The 18,369-nt window shown below is 48.9% G+C and overlaps 1 protein-coding gene across 6 annotated transcripts in view; it reads right to left on the bottom strand.

Moving 5' to 3' along the window:
* LOC129825169 (protein enabled homolog) overlaps positions 1–18,369 on the bottom strand; it is a 153,544-nt gene that overhangs the window by 30,704 nt on the left and 104,471 nt on the right. For all 6 annotated transcript variants that reach the window (XM_055885044.1, XM_055885043.1, XM_055885042.1 and 3 more), the window contains one exon: positions 6,324–6,396. In XM_055885044.1, coding sequence (XP_055741019.1) covers positions 6,324–6,396 — 73 coding nt within the window. The remainder of the gene's footprint in view (positions 1–6,323; positions 6,397–18,369) is intronic.

Genomic DNA, 18,369 nt, shown 5'->3' with positions numbered 1-18,369 from the left:
TGGTGAAACATCTCTGGAGAGACCTGAAAATAGCTGTGCAGTGAAGCTCCCCATCCAACCTGACAGAGCTTGAGAGGATCTGCAGAGAAGAATGGGAGAAACTCCCCAAATACAGGTGTGCCAAGCTTGTAGCGTCATACCCAAGAAGACTCAAGGCTGTAATCGCTGCCAAAGGTGCTTCAACAAAGTACTGAGTAAAGGGTGTGAATACTTATGTAAATGTGATAATTTTTTTATACACCCCCCCCCCCCCCCAAAAAAAACCAACAGGTTTTGCTTTGTCATTATGGGGTATTGTGTGTAGATTGATGATGGGAAACAACAATTTAATACATTTTAGAATTAGGCTGTAAATTGTGGAAAAAGTCAAGGGGTCTGAATACTTCCGAATGCACAGTGCCTTTGAACGGCGTATGGTAGTAGGTGCCAGGCACACCGGTTTGAGTGTGTCAAAAACTGCAAAGCTACTGGGTTTTTCACACTCAACAGTTTCCTGTGTGTATCAAGAATGGTCCACCACCCAAAGGACATCCAACTTGAAACAACTATGGGAAGCATTGGAGTCAACATGGGCCAGCATCCTTGTGGAACGTTTGACACCTTGTAGAGTCCATGCCCGGACGAATTGAGGCTGTTCTGAGGGCAAAACAGGGTGCAACTTAATAGTAGGAAGGTGTTCCTAATGTTTTGTACACTCAGAGTTTAGTCTGCCACAGCTGCAGGTGTTTGATGCTATCCCTCCACCACTATTACTGTGTGATCTCAATGTCAAGCAGCAAAGAAATGCTCCTCAATTTCCAATCTCCCTGCGTCAGTATGAAGGATATCAGCCTTTTGTCTCAGCACTTGCAGCGTTACAGCCAACCTGCTATTGCTTCACACCAGTTATTTATATACCCCATTATTCCACCTCATGTCTTTTTCCTCTAACGGTAGGTTATTAATACTGGGAATCTCGGGTACGTTTAAAGAGGCGTCTAACAGTCTTCCCATGGCTGTGGTGTCTGTGGCGTCTTCAGAAGGACTGGGATTCAGGATTGGGGGTAAGGAGAAAAACAACCAAATCCACATCTTTGCCTGTGTAATCCTCTGGAAACCACAAACAGCGACATTCTGACCGAGGAGAGTCATCTAAATATTTACTTATTGTGTGGTAAAAAAAAAAGACAGAAATAGTCAGAGTAGACATAGCAATGCATGACAGAGCACAGAATGGATTTAATACCAACAACCAGGGCTGATCATGTGGTCATTCAAGAATTGTGTGTCATTGTTGGACGTACTGTAAAGGGGGTTTCAACATTATTGCTCTTTCCCCTCACACACATACAATGTGTACAAAACATTAAGAACACCTGCTCTTTCCATGACAGACTGACCAGGTGAATCCAGGTGAAAGCTATGATCCTTATTGATGTCACTTGTTAAATCCACTTCAAATCAGTGTAGATGAAGGGGAGGAGACCGGGTTAAATAAGGATTTTTAAGCCTTGAGACAATTGAGACATGGATTGTGCATGTGTGCCGTTCAGAGGGTAAACGGGCAAGACAAAGCCAGGCGCACCGGTTTGAGTGTGTCAAGAACTGCAACGCTGCTGGGCTTTTCAAGCTCAACAGTTTTCCCAAAAATGGTCCACCATCCAAAGGACATCCAGCCAACTTAACACAACTGTGCGAAGCATTGGAGTCAACATGGGCCAGCATCCCTGTGGAACACTTTCGACATCTTGTAGAGTCCATGCCCCGACAAATTGAGACTGTTCTGAGGGCAAAAGGGGGTGCAGCTTAGTATTAGGAAAGTGTTCCTAATGTGTTGTACACTCAATCACACACACTGATCCCTGGGATACCCTGTGCTGCCCGGAGGCCATAGCTGAGTAGTGAGAGAGCTGTTGGCTGAGTCCACGCCACTAGTCGGTCCAGCTGGAGCTACGAGTCAACAGCTGGGCCTTTTGCTCGCTATCCCTCTCTCACCCCTTTCCTCCTTTTCATTTGACATCTGTTCCCTTGGCCATCAGTATTTCATTAAGATATTCCAAGCAGAGAGGAAGCAGCCAGGTGTAGTGTTGCAGACAGTACTAGTTTTAACTGTAGACAGAGCAGAGACACACAGAGCAGAGATCAGCTCTGGAACACGACCAAACTGGACCTCTGCATTACTGAAGGTAATTAAAAATACCAGCCCTTTAAAATACACCTATCGCTAAAGATTAGAGTGTGAGCTCACAGTTAAGCAGTTGACCTTCAGGCTAAATCTAAGGCGGAATTATAGACCAACAAAATTGTTAGTAAAAATAAAACACTTTCAGGGTCGGGCTGGAAGTACTAGTCTGTAGTAAACAGACCTCTCAATGGAAATGTAAGTGTTTGTGTGCGTGCGTGCGTGCGTGTGTGTTCACCAGTGCGTGCGTGCGTGTTCACCAGTGCGTGCGTGCGTGTTCACCAGTGCGTGCGTGCGTGCATGTGTGTTCACCAGTGCGTGCTTGCATCCTGGTGTGGAGGTGTTTCTGCACGTGTGTGTTGTTGAGAGAGTACGGATGAGTGTTTGAGCCTGCGAGGGTGTAGCCTATAATCAACCCCCTCCATCCCTCTCCACTCCATCTCTCCAGGGTTGGTCGGGCAGGATTGTAGTGAGTTTGCGTCACAGGGATGACATCAGGCATTAAGCACCCAGGCCAGTTACATTGACTGCAACAGCTAAATATAGATGAGGGCCGGATCAGAACAGAAGAGTAAGAATGAGGGGGAGGCTCAGGGCCAGATCCATTGCACACTAAAATAACTCCTTTGAACACATTCAGGCCTTTCGTGTTTCTAGAAGAGCAACAAAGACTGGGTCAGATATCCTTACAAGGAGTCGTCCTACTACTCACAGTAAAGGAATGCTTCCTCTAACACTAGAGTAGGGCGCATGGCACAGACGGACACATTGCTATGTCAGGTATGTCTCTGTATGAGGTCATGCACCAGCCAGGGACATTCAGAACATTTGGAACGGTCCAGGGACATTCTTTACAGGGAGAATAAGGTGAAAATGTTTTCCCCCTGAGGTATATGTCTGAATGTGTACTGTAAGTATTTTAGACAAGGTAATCACTCAACAAGCTTTTTAGGAGCAGGCCACCCACCTCTCAAACCCCCCTCCCTGTGTGTGTGCGCCGCATGTTAGCATGGAGCAAAAATACAGCTTGTTGATGACAGGGTTAATATCAAATCCGTGTCAGGAAGTTCAAGTTCACGACTTTCAGATGGCAGAGAGCGGGCCGGGTCGACTTTACGAGGCTCCAACATAAACAAGTCACTTCATGAATTTGTACTCCAGTACCAACTCACACACACCCATGGACAACCACGCACACCCACGCACAACCACGCACACCCACGCACACCCACGCACAACCACGCACAACCACGCACACCCACGCACACCCACGCACACCCACGCACACCCACGCACAACCACGCACACCCACGCACACCCACGCACACCCACGCACAACCGCGCACACCCACGCACAACCGCGCACACCCACGCACAACCGCGCACAACCGCGCACACCCACGCACACCCACGCACAACCACGCACACCCACGCACAACCACGCACACCCACGCACACCCACGCACACCCACGCACACCCACGCATAACCACGCATAACCACGCACACCCACGCACACCCACGCACACCCACGCACACCCACGCACACCCACGCACACCCACGCACACCCACGCACAACCACGCACAACCACGCACACCCACGCACAACCAGGCACACCCACGCACACCAGTGGAACACTAAGAACAAGGCCATTAAACTGCTAAAGTACAGGATATGAACCAGAGATCAATATACTCTATGTAACCTCATCTGAGTCTAACATGGATGGGTATGAATGATGAGAGGTTTTTCAAACATACATCATACCACAATGACATATTCCCACGGCAGTCGCTACCAATAAACTGTTGCCAACTAAATTACCAAGTTGCCTTACAGCAGGCCTTGGGGACTCAGTGAGCCTGCTGAAACAAGATGATTCATTTAATTAAAAGTGTATGTGTTGACGGAGTCATAAATCATATGACGATGGTGGCAGGTTTCATTAGGGGACAGGAAGGGACCACAAAGAGACAAAAAAGGCCAGATACACACCGACCGGACTGACACACGCACGCAAACAGACGTACGCAAACACACAGAATCTTCAAATTCTTTCTTACTCACTGAACAATCTTCACAGTTAATCGTCCATACGACCACTGGGTACTAAAGAAACCAAATCTAGGCCGGTTAACAAAAAAATGTCATGGATGATTTATCTTTCGACTGTAAAGCTGTTAAATTAAAAATCCCATGGGCAGGGTTGTCTGGGATGGAAATGTCCCTGACTCACACAGAACCAGTTACCATAATGAGAACCTTGTGTCAGGTTTTGGCCAAGACTGTTCGGGTTTTGGTCACTAGATGTCCCCATTGCACCTTTTTTGTACCTTTTGTTTTTCTTGCTCTAATTATTGTTTGTACCTGTAGGTCATTCCCTTGTTAGTATTTAAACCCTGTGTGTTCCTCAGTTCGTTGCTCAGTGTTTGTAAGTTAGCACCCAGCCCCAGCCTTGTTTTATACAGATATTTCTCTTGTTGGATTTTCCAGAGGTTCTCTGGTTTAGTTCTTGTGTATTATTTAAGTAGTCTTTTGAGGTTTGTTTTTCCCTGCTGTTTTTTACCACTTTGTGGAGTTTCTTTTGTATTTTGGAGGATTTCCATTTTGTGCCTCTTGGCTTTATTTTTGGACATTGTGGATTTAGTTTCTTTGCCTGAAGATTTTTGTTCTTTTATTAAACCACCATCTCTAGTACTGCTGTGGTTATATTGGTGGTGGTTATATTGTCTTGACGCCACATCTTTGTGTACACAGGGACAGGACAGGAGGCAGTCCCTGTGTGGGCCTGTGAAATTAGGCTGCATCTAATTAAATGACATGTTACAGGTTTCTGTGATCAGGTGAGAGAGACCAGCTGGCTCCGATTAATACTACTGCTACACTGCACTGCCCTGTGGTGCCCCACTGACGAATAGGGGGCCTCTTCTCCACACAGAGAAATACAGAGTTAGCAGCATACACTCAATACTATTACCTACAGGGGAATAGGAGTCTGGCCGTTTTAAGGAGAAGGGAAAACAATTACAGGTACAGTATCCCCTCTAAGACCCACAAAGCAGAACGGACTGCATTAACCATGAGAAAACACAACACGCTTAACCTTCTGTAAAAGCTGAATATGAATATGGAAGAGATCTCATGCCAAGCGTTATTGAGTGTGCATGCGTGTAGCAGGAGGGAGGCTCAGAGGATTTAGAGCAGTGGGTTTTTAGAAGTGGAGAGAAAGCCTTAGCCGAGGTCTCCTGAGAGTGATAGGGGCTCGCTGTAGAATAGCTTTTCATTAAGAAGGCCTCTGAGTATCAGTCCATTTCAGAGCCTTGCTCTCTCACACTGTGTGCGTGTGTGTGTGTGTGTGTGTGTGTGTGTGTGTCAGCTCCTAACCTTGTGCTGTAAGTTTACCATTGTACTCAGCAAGGGATAAGTGTTTTGTGATTCCACTGGACACGCTGATGTGGTGCCTGTTTGCTACAGCCTGCTAGTCACAGCCCCCCCCCCATCATCCTCCCAACCAGCCCTGCTTTACTCCACTCCAGGGGTGTCTGCCGCTGTGCCTGAACACAAACTGGCAACCATCAGCCTCTCCCGGTACAAGAATGTTGGGCTCCTGAGTGGAGCAGTGGTCTAAGACACTGCATCTCAGTGCTAGAAATGTCACTACAGACACCCTGGTTCGAATCCAGTCTGTATCACTACCGGCCGTGATTGGTAGTCCCATAGGGCGGCGCACAATTGGACCAGCGGCTTCCGGGTTTGGCCGGGTTAGGCCATCATTGTAAATAAGAATTTGTTCTTAACTGACTTTCCTAGTTAAATAAAAGATAAAATATTTAATAAAAATGTTAGAGAACACCGCCTGCAGGCAACCAAAGTCTCCACCGCCTGCCTGGTTAAATATGGGAGTGGCGAGGCTGGAGAGATGACATGCTTAGGGATCAATAGACCAAAACCGTCCATATCCACCCTAAAGTACTTGGATCAATATATTTAGGCAAGCAGGCACTGTCGAGCAGGGCAACTGTCCGATTGGCTCATAATTTATTGAAACACTGAACTTAAACAGGGAATTCTACTCAGAAGTGTGTGTAAAGTCACTGGGCTGAGGAATAGTGTTGTGTTTAGTATTCTTGTGTTCAGTGGCATTGTAGGCCTAGATCTTACCTTCTCTGCATCTCCAGGTCCTCTGGCGAAGGTCCATTCTGAACCTGGAGGCTCTGTCTTGGCAACGTGGGGCCTGTAGAGAGAACACAGAGATGGTCACACATCTGCTCGGAGAAAATGGCCTCTGGACTCGTCGCTTTTGACTAAAATCTCAACTCCTAAACATTGATGTCAATGAAGTCTGATTATTATTTCACCAAGTCGTTTCTCAGCATTTCTTTCAAAACCAGGATAGATCAAACCCAAACCGCACTTCAACAACCTCCTCCTAAACTCTCTTTCCTTCTCCTTTTCAGGCCAAACCGATCCTTTTCAGCATAATTCCCTGTCGGCGGCTGGGTTGTGACCTAATGTCTGATCCACTCCCAGACCTGTCCATCAGCCTTCTCTCAAAGGTACTCCAACCAATCAGCAATCATATCCACTGATGGCACTGGACCGCTGCCAAAGGGTCATGGAGTGACAAAACCATTGAATATCTGGGGACTGTAGAGAGCTCCACATGTCAGGGACCAAATATATATTGTTGTTGACAAAAGGTATACATGCTAAAGTGGTTTTAAGTGATTCACTGAAGCCTACGTTCGATAGGTGAAAAGCCTCTACGTTGATGGCCAGACTAAGAGTGTATAGATGGAAGTTGGAGGGCTTGAATCTGCCCAAAAGAGAAGAATCTTCAGAGGCTGTCAGTATTCTGGCTGTCTAGTGTCTGTGTCGAGCAGTGATACATTGATATGCTATTCCAGACAGACAGAGGGACAACGAGGAGTAGAGGGGGGGCTCCAGATCTGAGAGAAGAATAAGGATTTTATCTGGAAAGGTTTGGCAGCAGTGACTCCTATATAACCTTCTGTCCATACACCAGACCTGCTAGTGACAGTCCACCACAACCACTAGCTACAGGCCTCTACACTCCTCAACAACAAGCCCATCTGCTGAACAAGCATATACCACCTATGAACTGCTACAAAATGGAATATAATGTTGTGGATAAAGTTCGGAATGACATTTTCATGTGTACAACGTCTAAAGACCTGCATCACTACACCGTATTTGGATGTTTTTGGAGCCTTTGTTGTTGTGTTTTTTTCAGGGGCCCTGTTTACCAGGTATGGAAGTACAGAGTATAGACAATTATGTGATGGAGCTGAGCTGACATTTTCTGTCTGTTTTCTTCGCCTACACAACCTAAACAGCAGGAAACAGTGGCAATGGGTTTGAGAGGAAGAGAGATGGAAGACAGCAGGTAGGGCTGTTGTCTGGGTAATGAAGGCTGCAGCAACATGACTGCCAGTGGTGCTTTGTGTGAGCAGGGAAATAGTCAGAAACAGATCCCAGGCCTGTTATAACGAGAGGGAATGAAATGTGTGACGGACAGTCTCAGCGCTGTGGTCACTCTCACAGTGTAAACAACACCAGTCACCCAGAGCATGACTCGCAGCAGGCCTGAGATGGGGTGTCTGTCTGGACAATAACAGTGTTGTGAAAGGGCCACTCTCCTTGCAGAGAGTTAGAAATTGAGCTAAATTAATTTTGGACATGGGACTAGGAGCAATGCATTCAGATAATCCCATTATGTAATGAGAAACAATAAGTAGCTACATGGGGAAATGTGTTTTCTTCCTGTACACCAGCACTGAACAGTAAAGAAACTCCAGCTCTCATCTATAATGTCTAGATTTATGTTGTGGAACGAATCACCCAAACCCAATAATAAAGCAGTTTCCTTTTCCAACCACTAAATCAAGCAGTATTAGGTTAGTAGCTAGCCATCTGGAGCAGATAGCATCAGGCAGGGTAGTGTGGATGAGGTTTTCTCCATCCTCTGTCCACAGCATTACTGTATTACCGTCAGCCCTGCTTCTTTTTATATGTTGACACAGCCCATGCTTCCAGGATGACCGCACCCTCCATCAACACAGCCACGGTGTGTGTCTCTGTCTGTGTGTGTGTGTGTGTGTGTGTGTGTGTGTGTGTGTGTGTGTGTGTGTGTGTGTGTGTGTGTGTGTGTGTGTGTGTGTGTGTGTACCAACAGGCTCCCCCCCCCCCCAAGACATGGGTGGATTTGTGCCTAAAACGTTTCTGTAGCCGTATTCAGAGTATTCAGAGCCAGGTAAGACAACAGCACTCCCGGTTGGCCGGCACCCAACAGCACTTAGTCTCTGTAAAGATAGGCACTTTTCCTCTTTTAAATCCTCTCACATCATTAGATCCCATACTGGGACTGAAATACTTCTGCTGCATGGCAAAGACCGCCAACAGTGCATCCACAGTTAAATAAACTATGTTTAATCAAGACTTCCCTGTTACTGAAATACAGACCATACATGAATCTCTGATTAATGCCCGAGAATGTGTCACTGGACTGAGAAACCTACAAATGGTAAGATCGCTTTTTCAAAATGCCTAGGGCCACAAAAACCTCACACAACAAACGTGCACACAAACACACACACACAAATCCAGTGTAACAGTAGAAGTCCCATTGAGCCAGGGAGCAGAGAGAGCATCCTCACACCTACATGATGACAGGGAGACTGCAGGCCTCTTCTGACAGCAGATATACTGCCACAGTCCATCATCCAGGCAGTCTTTAGGTGCTCCGACCACAGCCCTGGACCTAGTCTTAACCATAGCCATAGACCCAGTACCAACTAAAACCCCAGATCCAGTCCCAAACTCAGTCCCAGGCATCATGGCTCCGCTGGCAGCCACCCCATCTGCAGAGTCCTGGGAGCTCAGATAGAGCACCATGTTTCTGGACACACACAGCGTCCCGAGCTGCTACTAACAGTACGCCACGCCTGGAGCCAGGGCTACGCGGATGCTCAGGTCAATAAGACACACAGCAGACAGGCAGGGAGGAGAGGAGGAAGGGAGTAGCGAGAGAGAGCGAGCGAGAGAGAGAGAGAGAGAGAGCGAAAGAGAGTGAGAGAGAGAGAGAGGGGAGTAGAGGGAGGTATTTACAGGATGTGGTCCCACACTCCGGTTGGTCCGCCCGGCACACTTCCTGGTCTTGATCAATTATTCATGGGTGAATGGGCGAAGGGCAGAGAACTGCCCCCCCCCCCCCCCCCCCTCACCTCACCTCATCACACCGTGTGTGTATCAATTCTAGAGACAAATCAAGTCAAAAACCCAGAGGGAAGACATAAAGAAATGGAAACAGAGACACAGAAAGTGGCACACAAAGTAAGAAGAGTGATGTATACTAGAGAAACAGCTACAAACAAGAAACCAGAGCTTTCCTTTGATCCCACTGCATTGGTGCGTTTCCCCACCGGACCATGAAGGTATTGTACAAACAGCCTGATGGTCTCTATTGTAATGTGATGGTTTCCTCCCTGTTACATCACACAGATCTACAGATGAGATTAAAATAAGAGATGAGGTTGTCCTCTTTCTGTGTTGTGTTCCAGCCCCTTCCAGCCCCTGTAGTGTCTCTCTATTCCTACTTCACTGTTCCTGGGTCAGGAAGACGTAAATCACTGCCTCGGTCTGTTTCCTGGACTGCTGACCTGGGACCTGTGTGATGGGGATCTGTGGGGATGAGTCATCATGACCCAGTCATACTGCTGATGAAGAGGTCCAGGTAGAGCCCTATACATACTACTGATGAAGAGGACCAGGTAGAGCCCTATACATACTACTGATGAAGAGGACCAGGTAGAGCCCTATATATAGTGATGGTGAAGAGGACCAGGTAGAGCCCTATACATACTACTGATGAAGAGGACCAGGTAGAACCCTATACATACTACTGATGAAGAGGACCAGGTAGAGCCCTATACATACTACTGATGAAGAGGACCAGGTAGAGCCCTATATATAGTGATGGTGAAGAGGACCAGGTAGAGCCCTATACATACTACTGATGAAGAGGACCAGGTAGAACCCTATACATACTACTGATGAAGAGGATCAGGTAGAGCCCTATATATACACTACTGATGAAGAGGACCAGGTAGAGCCCTATACATACTACTGATGAAGAGGACCAGGTAGAGCCCTATACATACTACTGATGAAGAGGACCAGGTAGAGCCCTATACATACTACTGATGAAGAGGACCAGGTAGAGCCCTATATATAGTGATGGTGAAGAGGACCAGGTAGAGCCCTATACATACTACTGATGAAGAGGACCAGGTAGAGCCCTATACATACTACTGATGAAGAGGACCGGGTAGAGCCCTATATATACACTACTGGTGAAGAGGACCAGGTAGAGCCCTATACATACTACTGATGAAGAGGACCAGGTAGAGCCCTATATATAGTGATGGTGAAGAGGACAGGTAGAGCCCTATACATACTACTGATGAAGAGGATCAGGTAGAGCCCTATATATACTACTTATGAAGAGGACCAGGTAGAGCCCTATATATAGTGATGGTTGTAACGACTGTCTACTTCGTCCTCCTCCTCAGACGAAGAGAGGCGAGAAGGATCAGAGGACCAATGTGCAGCGTGATAGTTATATGACATGATGTTTATTAAAGTAAAGACGAAACACGAAAACAATTCAACAAACTACAAAACAAATAACCGATGTAGACAGACCTGGACTCGAGAACTTACAAATGACGAAGAACGCACAAACAGGAACAGACTACATACACGAACGACAAAACGAAACAGTCCCGTGTGGTAGACATACAGACACGGAAGACAACCACCCACAACAAACAATGTGAAACAACCTACCTATATATGGTTCTCAATCAGAGGAAAACGTAAAACACCTGCCTCTGATTGAGAGCCATACAAGATCAATTAAACCTGACACTTAACATAGAACAAACAACACAGACTGCCCACCCAGCTCACGTCCTGACCCACTAAACACAACTATACAAAAGGAAAACAAGGTCAGGAACGTGACATTACCCCCCCCCCAAGATGCGGACTCCGGCCGCAAAACTCAACCTCAAGGGGAGGGTTTGGGTGGGCATCTGTCCACGGTGGCGGCTCCGGCTCCGGACGCTGTCCCCACACCACCATAGTCACTCCCCGCTTCCGTATCCCCCTCCCAATGACCACCCTCCAACCAAACCCACCTAAATTAAGGGGCATCACCGGGATAAGGGGCATCACCGGGATAAGGGGCAGCACCGGACTGAGGGACGGCAGCTCCGGACTAAGAGGGACGGCAGCTCCGGACTGAGGGACGGCAGCTCCGGGCTTGCTGATGGCTCTGGCTGGTCATGGCTGGCTGACGGCTCTGGCTGGTCATGGCTGGCTGACGGCTCTGGCTGGTCATGGCTGGCTGACGGCTCTGGCTGGTCATGGCTGGCGGAAGGCTCTGGCTGATCCTGTCTGGCGGAAGGCTCTGGCTGATCCTGTCTGGCGGAAGGCTCTGGCTGATCCTGTCTGGCGGAAGGCTTTGGCTGCTCCAGTCTGGCGGAAGGCTCTGGCTGCTCCTGTCTGGCGGAAGGCTCTGGCTGCTCCTGTCTGGCGGAAGGCTCTGGCTGCTCCTGTCTGGCGGAAGGCTCTGGCTGCTCCTGTCTGGCGGAAGGCTCTAGCGGCTCCTGTCTGGCGGACGGCTCTGAAGGCTCATGGCAGACGGGCGGCTTTGCAGGCTCAGTACAGACGGGCGGCTTTGAAGGCTCAGTACAGACGGGCAGTTCATGCGGCGCTTGGCAGACGGACAGTTCAGACGGCGTTGGGCAGACGGGCAGTTCAGGCGCCGTTGGGCAGACGGCCAGCTCTGACGGCTCGGGACAGACGGGCAGTTCTGGGCAGACTGGCAGTGCAGCCGGCTCTGGGCAGACTGGCACACCTGTAGGGAGGAGTTGGAGAGACAGCCTGGTGCGTGGGGCTGCCACAGGACCCACCAGGCTGGAGAGACCTACAGGAGGCTTGATGTTAAGAGGCACCTGAAGGACCGAGCTGTGAGGGAGCACTGGAGCTCTGGTGCGCAGCCTTGGCACCACTCCCCCAGGCTGGAATACTACTCCAGCCCGTACCCTCCAGAGTGCAGGCACAGGTTGAACCGGGCTGTGGATGAGCACTGGAGATCTACTGCCTACTACGCGCACCTTTCCCTTAGGCTCCACTCCCACATTTGCCCGGTACGAGCGAAGCGTAGGCATAGGATGCACTGCACCCTCCCAGCGCCCCGGAGACACAGCACGCAGAGCCGGCGCAGGATACCCTGGACCGAAACTGCGTACCGGAGACCAGACGCGCTGAACAGGCACAATACGCCCCGGCTGGATGCCCACACTCACATTCGGGGGGCTGCCCTATAGCGCACCGGGCTATGGGCACGCACTGGCGACACCGTGCGCTTAACCGCATAACACGGTGTCTGACCAGTGACGCGTTGCTTATAATAAGCACGAGGAGTGCGCTCAGGTCTGCTACCTGGCTTAGCCACACTCATTTAACATTACATTTAAGTCATTTAGCAGACGCTCTTATCCAGAGCGACTTACAAATTGGAAAGTTCATACATATTCATCCTGGTCCCCCCGTGGGAATTGAACCCTGGTCCCCCCATGGGAATTGAACCCACAACCCTGGCGTTGCAAGCGCCATGCTCTACCAACTGAGCCACACTCCTCTCTACCCCCCCCCCCCCAAAATAATTATGGGGCTGCCTCTCGTACCTGTCGCCCTGCCTTGCTGCCTCCTCATATCGCCGCCGCTCAGCTTTCGCTTCCTCCAGCTCAGCTTTGGGGCGGCGATACTCCCCAGCCTGTGCCCAGGGTCCTTCTCCGTTCAAGATCTCCTCCCATGTCCAGGAGTCCTGGGATTTCTGCTGTTGCTGTCGCTGCCCTTTTCCCCGCTGCTTGATCCTTGTTTGGTGGGTGGTTCTGTAACAACTGTCTACTTCGTCCTCCTCCTCAGACAAAGAGAGGCGAGAAGGATCAGAGGACCAATGTGCAGCGTGATAGTTATATGACATGATGTTTATTAAAGTAAAGACGAAACACGAAAACACTTCAACAAACTACAAAACAAATAACCGATGTAGACAGACCTGGACTCGAGAACTTACAAATGACGAAGAACGCACGAACAGGAACAGACTACATACACGTACGACAAAACGAAACAGTCCCGTGTGGTAGACATACAGACACGGAAGACAACCACCCACAACAAACAATGTGAAACAACCTACCTATATATGGTTCTCAATCAGAGGAAAACGTAAAACACCTGCCTCTGAGAGCCATACAAGGTCAATTAAACCTGACACTTAACATAGTACAAACAACACAGACTGCCCACCCAGCTCACGTCCTGACCCACTAAACACAACTATACAAAAGGAAAACAAGGTCAGGAACGTGACAATGGTGAAGAGGACAGGTAGAGCCCTATACATAGTGCTGATGAAGAGGACCAGGTAGAGCCTATACATATTACTGATGAAGAGGACAGGTAGAACCCTATACATAGTGCTGATGAAGAGGACCAGGTAGAGCCTATACATATTACTGATGAAGAGGATCAGGTAGAGCCCTATACATACTGCTGATGAAGAGGATCAGGTAGAGCCCATACATACTACTGATGAAGGGGACCTGGAAAAAGTTGGAGAGGAAATTATGACTGATGTACTTAAGGTGAGCCAAAATTACTTTTTGGGAGGCCATCTCGGGTAATGGTTATTGATCAATCATGTTGAGAGACGGGAGGCCGGCTCCCCACTGACCTGAGAGACCACAGGCCCAGTCTAATTACCCACAGTCCTCTACATTCTGCTGACAGGCCCAAGGCAGGAGGCACTCAGAGTGAAATTACACATGACTTGGCAAAACGAACAATTACCATTCCACTCCACATGCATTTTCTGGTCAAATATACTGCTAGAAATGTGGGCTGTTACTATTGTTTACTGTTCAGTGTGCTTCAGTATCAGAGTGGCAAATACATGTTGAACCATTAGTCCTTTTCTCTAGTGACCAGTAGTAAGTAGTAAGTAATTATAGTATCATGTGTTGAGAAGCTTCTGCTCATTTCCAATTAATCTAATTCTGCCAATCAATAATCTAAGTAACAACAAGAGGAACAAAACAAGTCTTAATCTCCACTAAAACATCAGCTGATTCTCTTCGTCTCACCATACAGATGTGAGCCAATTAGATGTGTCAACAACAGAAACCTAATGCATCCCCAAGTGTTCCATCACTTTCCCAGAGTGACATTAACACCTTCTGGCTGCCTGTCTCATTACTTCAACCCCAACACTACTACTGTAACACTGCGTGCAACCCGCAAATGAATCCCCCCAGAGGAGTCAGGAGAGTCTCGCAGCTTAACACTCACACACATGCAGTGTCTAAACAATGGCTTCCCCATTTGTGAGATGGAGTGCTGCTACTGTTAACAGGCTGACAGATGAATGGTGGGTGGGCGCTGGGAGAAAAACGAAGAGTCATCAGGGTACAGATGATTGGCCCTCCTGACTCCCCAGGTTCACTATCCCTAGGCTATAAGAGTTTCACTGTAGTTTGGGGTGCCAATCAGGTTAAGCAGTTGTGATGGATGATGCTAGGTGCTGCATGTCAGAACATCTTCCTTTACGGTTACAAAAACAGCTTTAGAGGATTCTAGCTGTCTGCGATGGCAGGCGGCCTGTGATAGAATATTAATGACTGCAGTGCAACCATTCCTGTCTCCCATAGGAAGACAGACATACAGTACAGAGATGTAGACAAATGTAATGACGGGACAGGCAATATACACTACCCACAAACACTTGCACCTTTCCAAGGTGGGGTCTTATTCTGGGGCAGAGGGGGAGACAGGGGGTCTAGGTGACGGTAGGACAGTGACCTCTCCCCTCTACTCCCCCTTCCCCCTGTCCTTAGCAGGGATGTCAGCAGCAGAGCTTGCCATCTCCATTACCCCAGGGAGGGCCACTGACACACACCCGACACCAGGCCAGCTCAGGTGGCCGGATGCCTCAGCTCAGGTCTGACGTAACATCACCTAATAAAAGCCGCTCTGCTTGGAAACACTACGGCCATAAGCAGACGCAGCGCAGGTCCCCTCCCTCCATAGGAGAAGGTAAACATTGTATTTCTGGCTCAGCCACAATGTTAGGGGAGGCGACCAGGGCTATAGAGCCCCAGACCAGGCCAGGCCAGCTGGCACCTATGGATGAGGTCAGCATGGAGCTCTGCCAACACCTCGGAACTAACAGCCCCTACGGAGCACTAGACCCCAGCCTCGGAACTAACAGCCCCTACGGAGCACTAGACCCCAGCCTCGGAACTAACAGCCCCTACGGAGCACTAGACCCCAGCCTCGGAACTAACAGCCCCTACAGAGCACTAGACCCCAGCCTCGGAACTAACATCCCCTACGGAGCACTAGACCCCAGCCTCGGAACTAACAGCCCCTACAGAGCACTAGACCCCAGCCTCGGAACTAACAGCCCCTACGGAGCACTAGACCCCAGCCTCGGAACTAACAGCCCCTTTGGAGCACTAGACCCCAGCCTCGGAACTAACAGCCCTTACGGAGCACTAGACCCCAGCCTCGGAACTAACAGCCCCTACGGAGCACTAGACCCCAGTCTCGGAACTAACAGCCCCTACGGAGCACTAGACCCCAGCCTCGGAACTAACAGCCCCTACAGAGCACTAGACCCCAGCCTCGGAACTAACAGCCACTACAGAGCACTAGACCCCAGCCTCGGAACTAACAGCCCCTACGGAGCACTAGACCCCAGCCTCGGAACTAACAGCCCCTAAGGAGCACTAGACCCCAGCCTCGGAACTAACAGCCCCTAAGGAGCACTAGACCCCAGCCTCGGAACTAACAGCCCCTACGGAGCACTAGACCCCAGCCTCGGAATTGTTAGGACATTCCCAATTTGATTAGTAACCATGCATTTAGAGACAAAGCTTTCCACAGGGCACGCCTTGTACCATAACCACTCAGCTTGCACTGAACACTCCGAGCTAGCTGAACGGAGCTAACTGAACACCGGTGCTGAGGAGATGAGTATGAGATGGAGCAGCCAGGCACCTGTGTGTGAATTTCACTCCAGCATTCAGAACTATGCCTATCTGTATCTGTTCTGTCAGTACTGGAGGGTTGTACTGGTTGTGTGGACTCGACAGAGCCTGTGCGTCTCTGACTTTGCAGCTTGGAAACTCAGTAACAAATTTGATGTGATTTTTATTTTCTTACAAAGATCAGCCCTTTGTAAGAAAAGCACAGAAGCAGAGGTCAAGGCTGCCCTTTCTCTCCTTGCCTTTTCTCCTTCTGCCAGAGGCTTACTGTTGGTTGCTACAGAGCACCAACATATGGAACACAGCTTAGCCAATCAGGAGAAAGAGCAACTGATCTGTGACCAACCATAAGAGGACTCGTGTTCCTTCCGGCGGAACTGTGTCCATCACCCATGGGGACAGTGCAGTTAGAGTAGATTACACTACAGGCAACTAACACCTCGTTTTCACTGACACCTCGGATAGAGCATGACAAAGGAATGTTATACAATTTACATAAAGACTTGTGTTAGCACTACTTGATAAGAGAGGCACTCTTCAACTACTGCAATGATCCAGAGCATGCTGTCGGCGGTTTAGTAGCCTTACCCTCCATCACTGGCCTACCCATTACACCCATCAGCTGTCCCACTATACAACAACACCCTACCCCATATCATGGCACCAATACCCAACCAAATCAGCAACCCCTTCACCCACCACCCTACCGGTGCAGCTCTACTCACTGCTGAGGATGATCTGAGCGCGACTGATCTTCTGCTGCGGCTGGAAGCGGCTCACTCTGGGAGCAGGCATGTCTGTGGATGCCTGGGAGGCTTCTCCTCCTCTGTCTCTACAGCCCTACACCAAGCAGCAGCAGTCTCTCCCCCTCACAGAAGAGCTGGAGGCAGCAGTCTTAGGGAGTAGAGCACCAAACAGCACAGCACCAACCCTGGGCTGGGTCACACCAAGGGCCCTCGCTCTCTGGATCTCACTGCTCCTAATGTCTGGTCTCTCCCTCTCTTGTCTCCTTCCCTGATAAGTACAGTGTTGTAGTCTCTGGTAGGCACAGTGCTGGGGTTTCTCTCTCTGTGCTGTGCTGGGCTGTGCAGGGCAGCTGTTCTGTCAGTTTTATTAGTAGTAGTAGTAGTAGTAGTAGTAGTAGTAGTAGTAGTAGTAGTAGTAGTAGTAGTACTAGTAGTAGTAGTAGAAGCAAGCTGGCTGCTTTCGGAGAACCTCACAGCAGCGTGGGCTATGGCAGTCTGATGCCAAAGAGCATGAGCTCGTCGATAAAAATTGTGGCAGGCAGTCGGGCGTCACGTCACATCAACCTCCATATCTACTGGCCAAATGATGCAAGGGGGATCACATGGTGGTATGAGTTAAGAAACAAACACATAGCAGACATCCTGAGACACTGTGGTAGGTGTCGGTGTCTGCACCGGGGGGGGGGGGGGGGCCTTCTCTGTCTGTCTGCAACCCTCAGAGCCAGTCCCTGGAGCTGCAAAAACAAACTCATTTTGGCTCAGGAATGCAGCTTGTTTCTATGACAGAGTCTCTGGCAAGGGTAGGCCACACACACACACACACACACACATACACACACACACACACACACACACACACACACACACACACACACACACACACACACACACACACACACACACACATCCCAGACCTGGGTATAAATACGTGTATTTGAGTATTTGTTATTTAAATCTTGTTTTATTTGTATTTGAGTATTTGAATGGTTATTTGTACAAACCAAATATTCGACCAAATTGTACTTGAAAGTATTTTCAAATACTATTTTCAAATACTTGGGTTAAATGCATGGGAGTTTGAGTGCATTTGAGTATTTTCAAATACATTCCAATATTCAACTACTTGAACATGCCACCGAGACAGGCTGTAAAGGCTCAAAAAAAGGCTATCAGTCAGCCCTGCTCCTGTGTTGTTCTCACACACTGATGAGGTCATGGTAAAAGGCATACTCGCTCTGTATTCTTCTCTGTCAACAGGCCATCACAACACGGTATTAATACCACAAAGATGCACGTCGATGAATCTACCCCTGATCCCTG

This window comes from Salvelinus fontinalis, chromosome 27 (genome assembly GCF_029448725.1).
Source record: "Salvelinus fontinalis isolate EN_2023a chromosome 27, ASM2944872v1, whole genome shotgun sequence".
Taxonomy (NCBI): domain Eukaryota; kingdom Metazoa; phylum Chordata; class Actinopteri; order Salmoniformes; family Salmonidae; genus Salvelinus; species Salvelinus fontinalis.
Note: the sequence above shows the minus strand (reverse complement) of the source record. Positions and strands in the feature narration are given on the sequence as shown.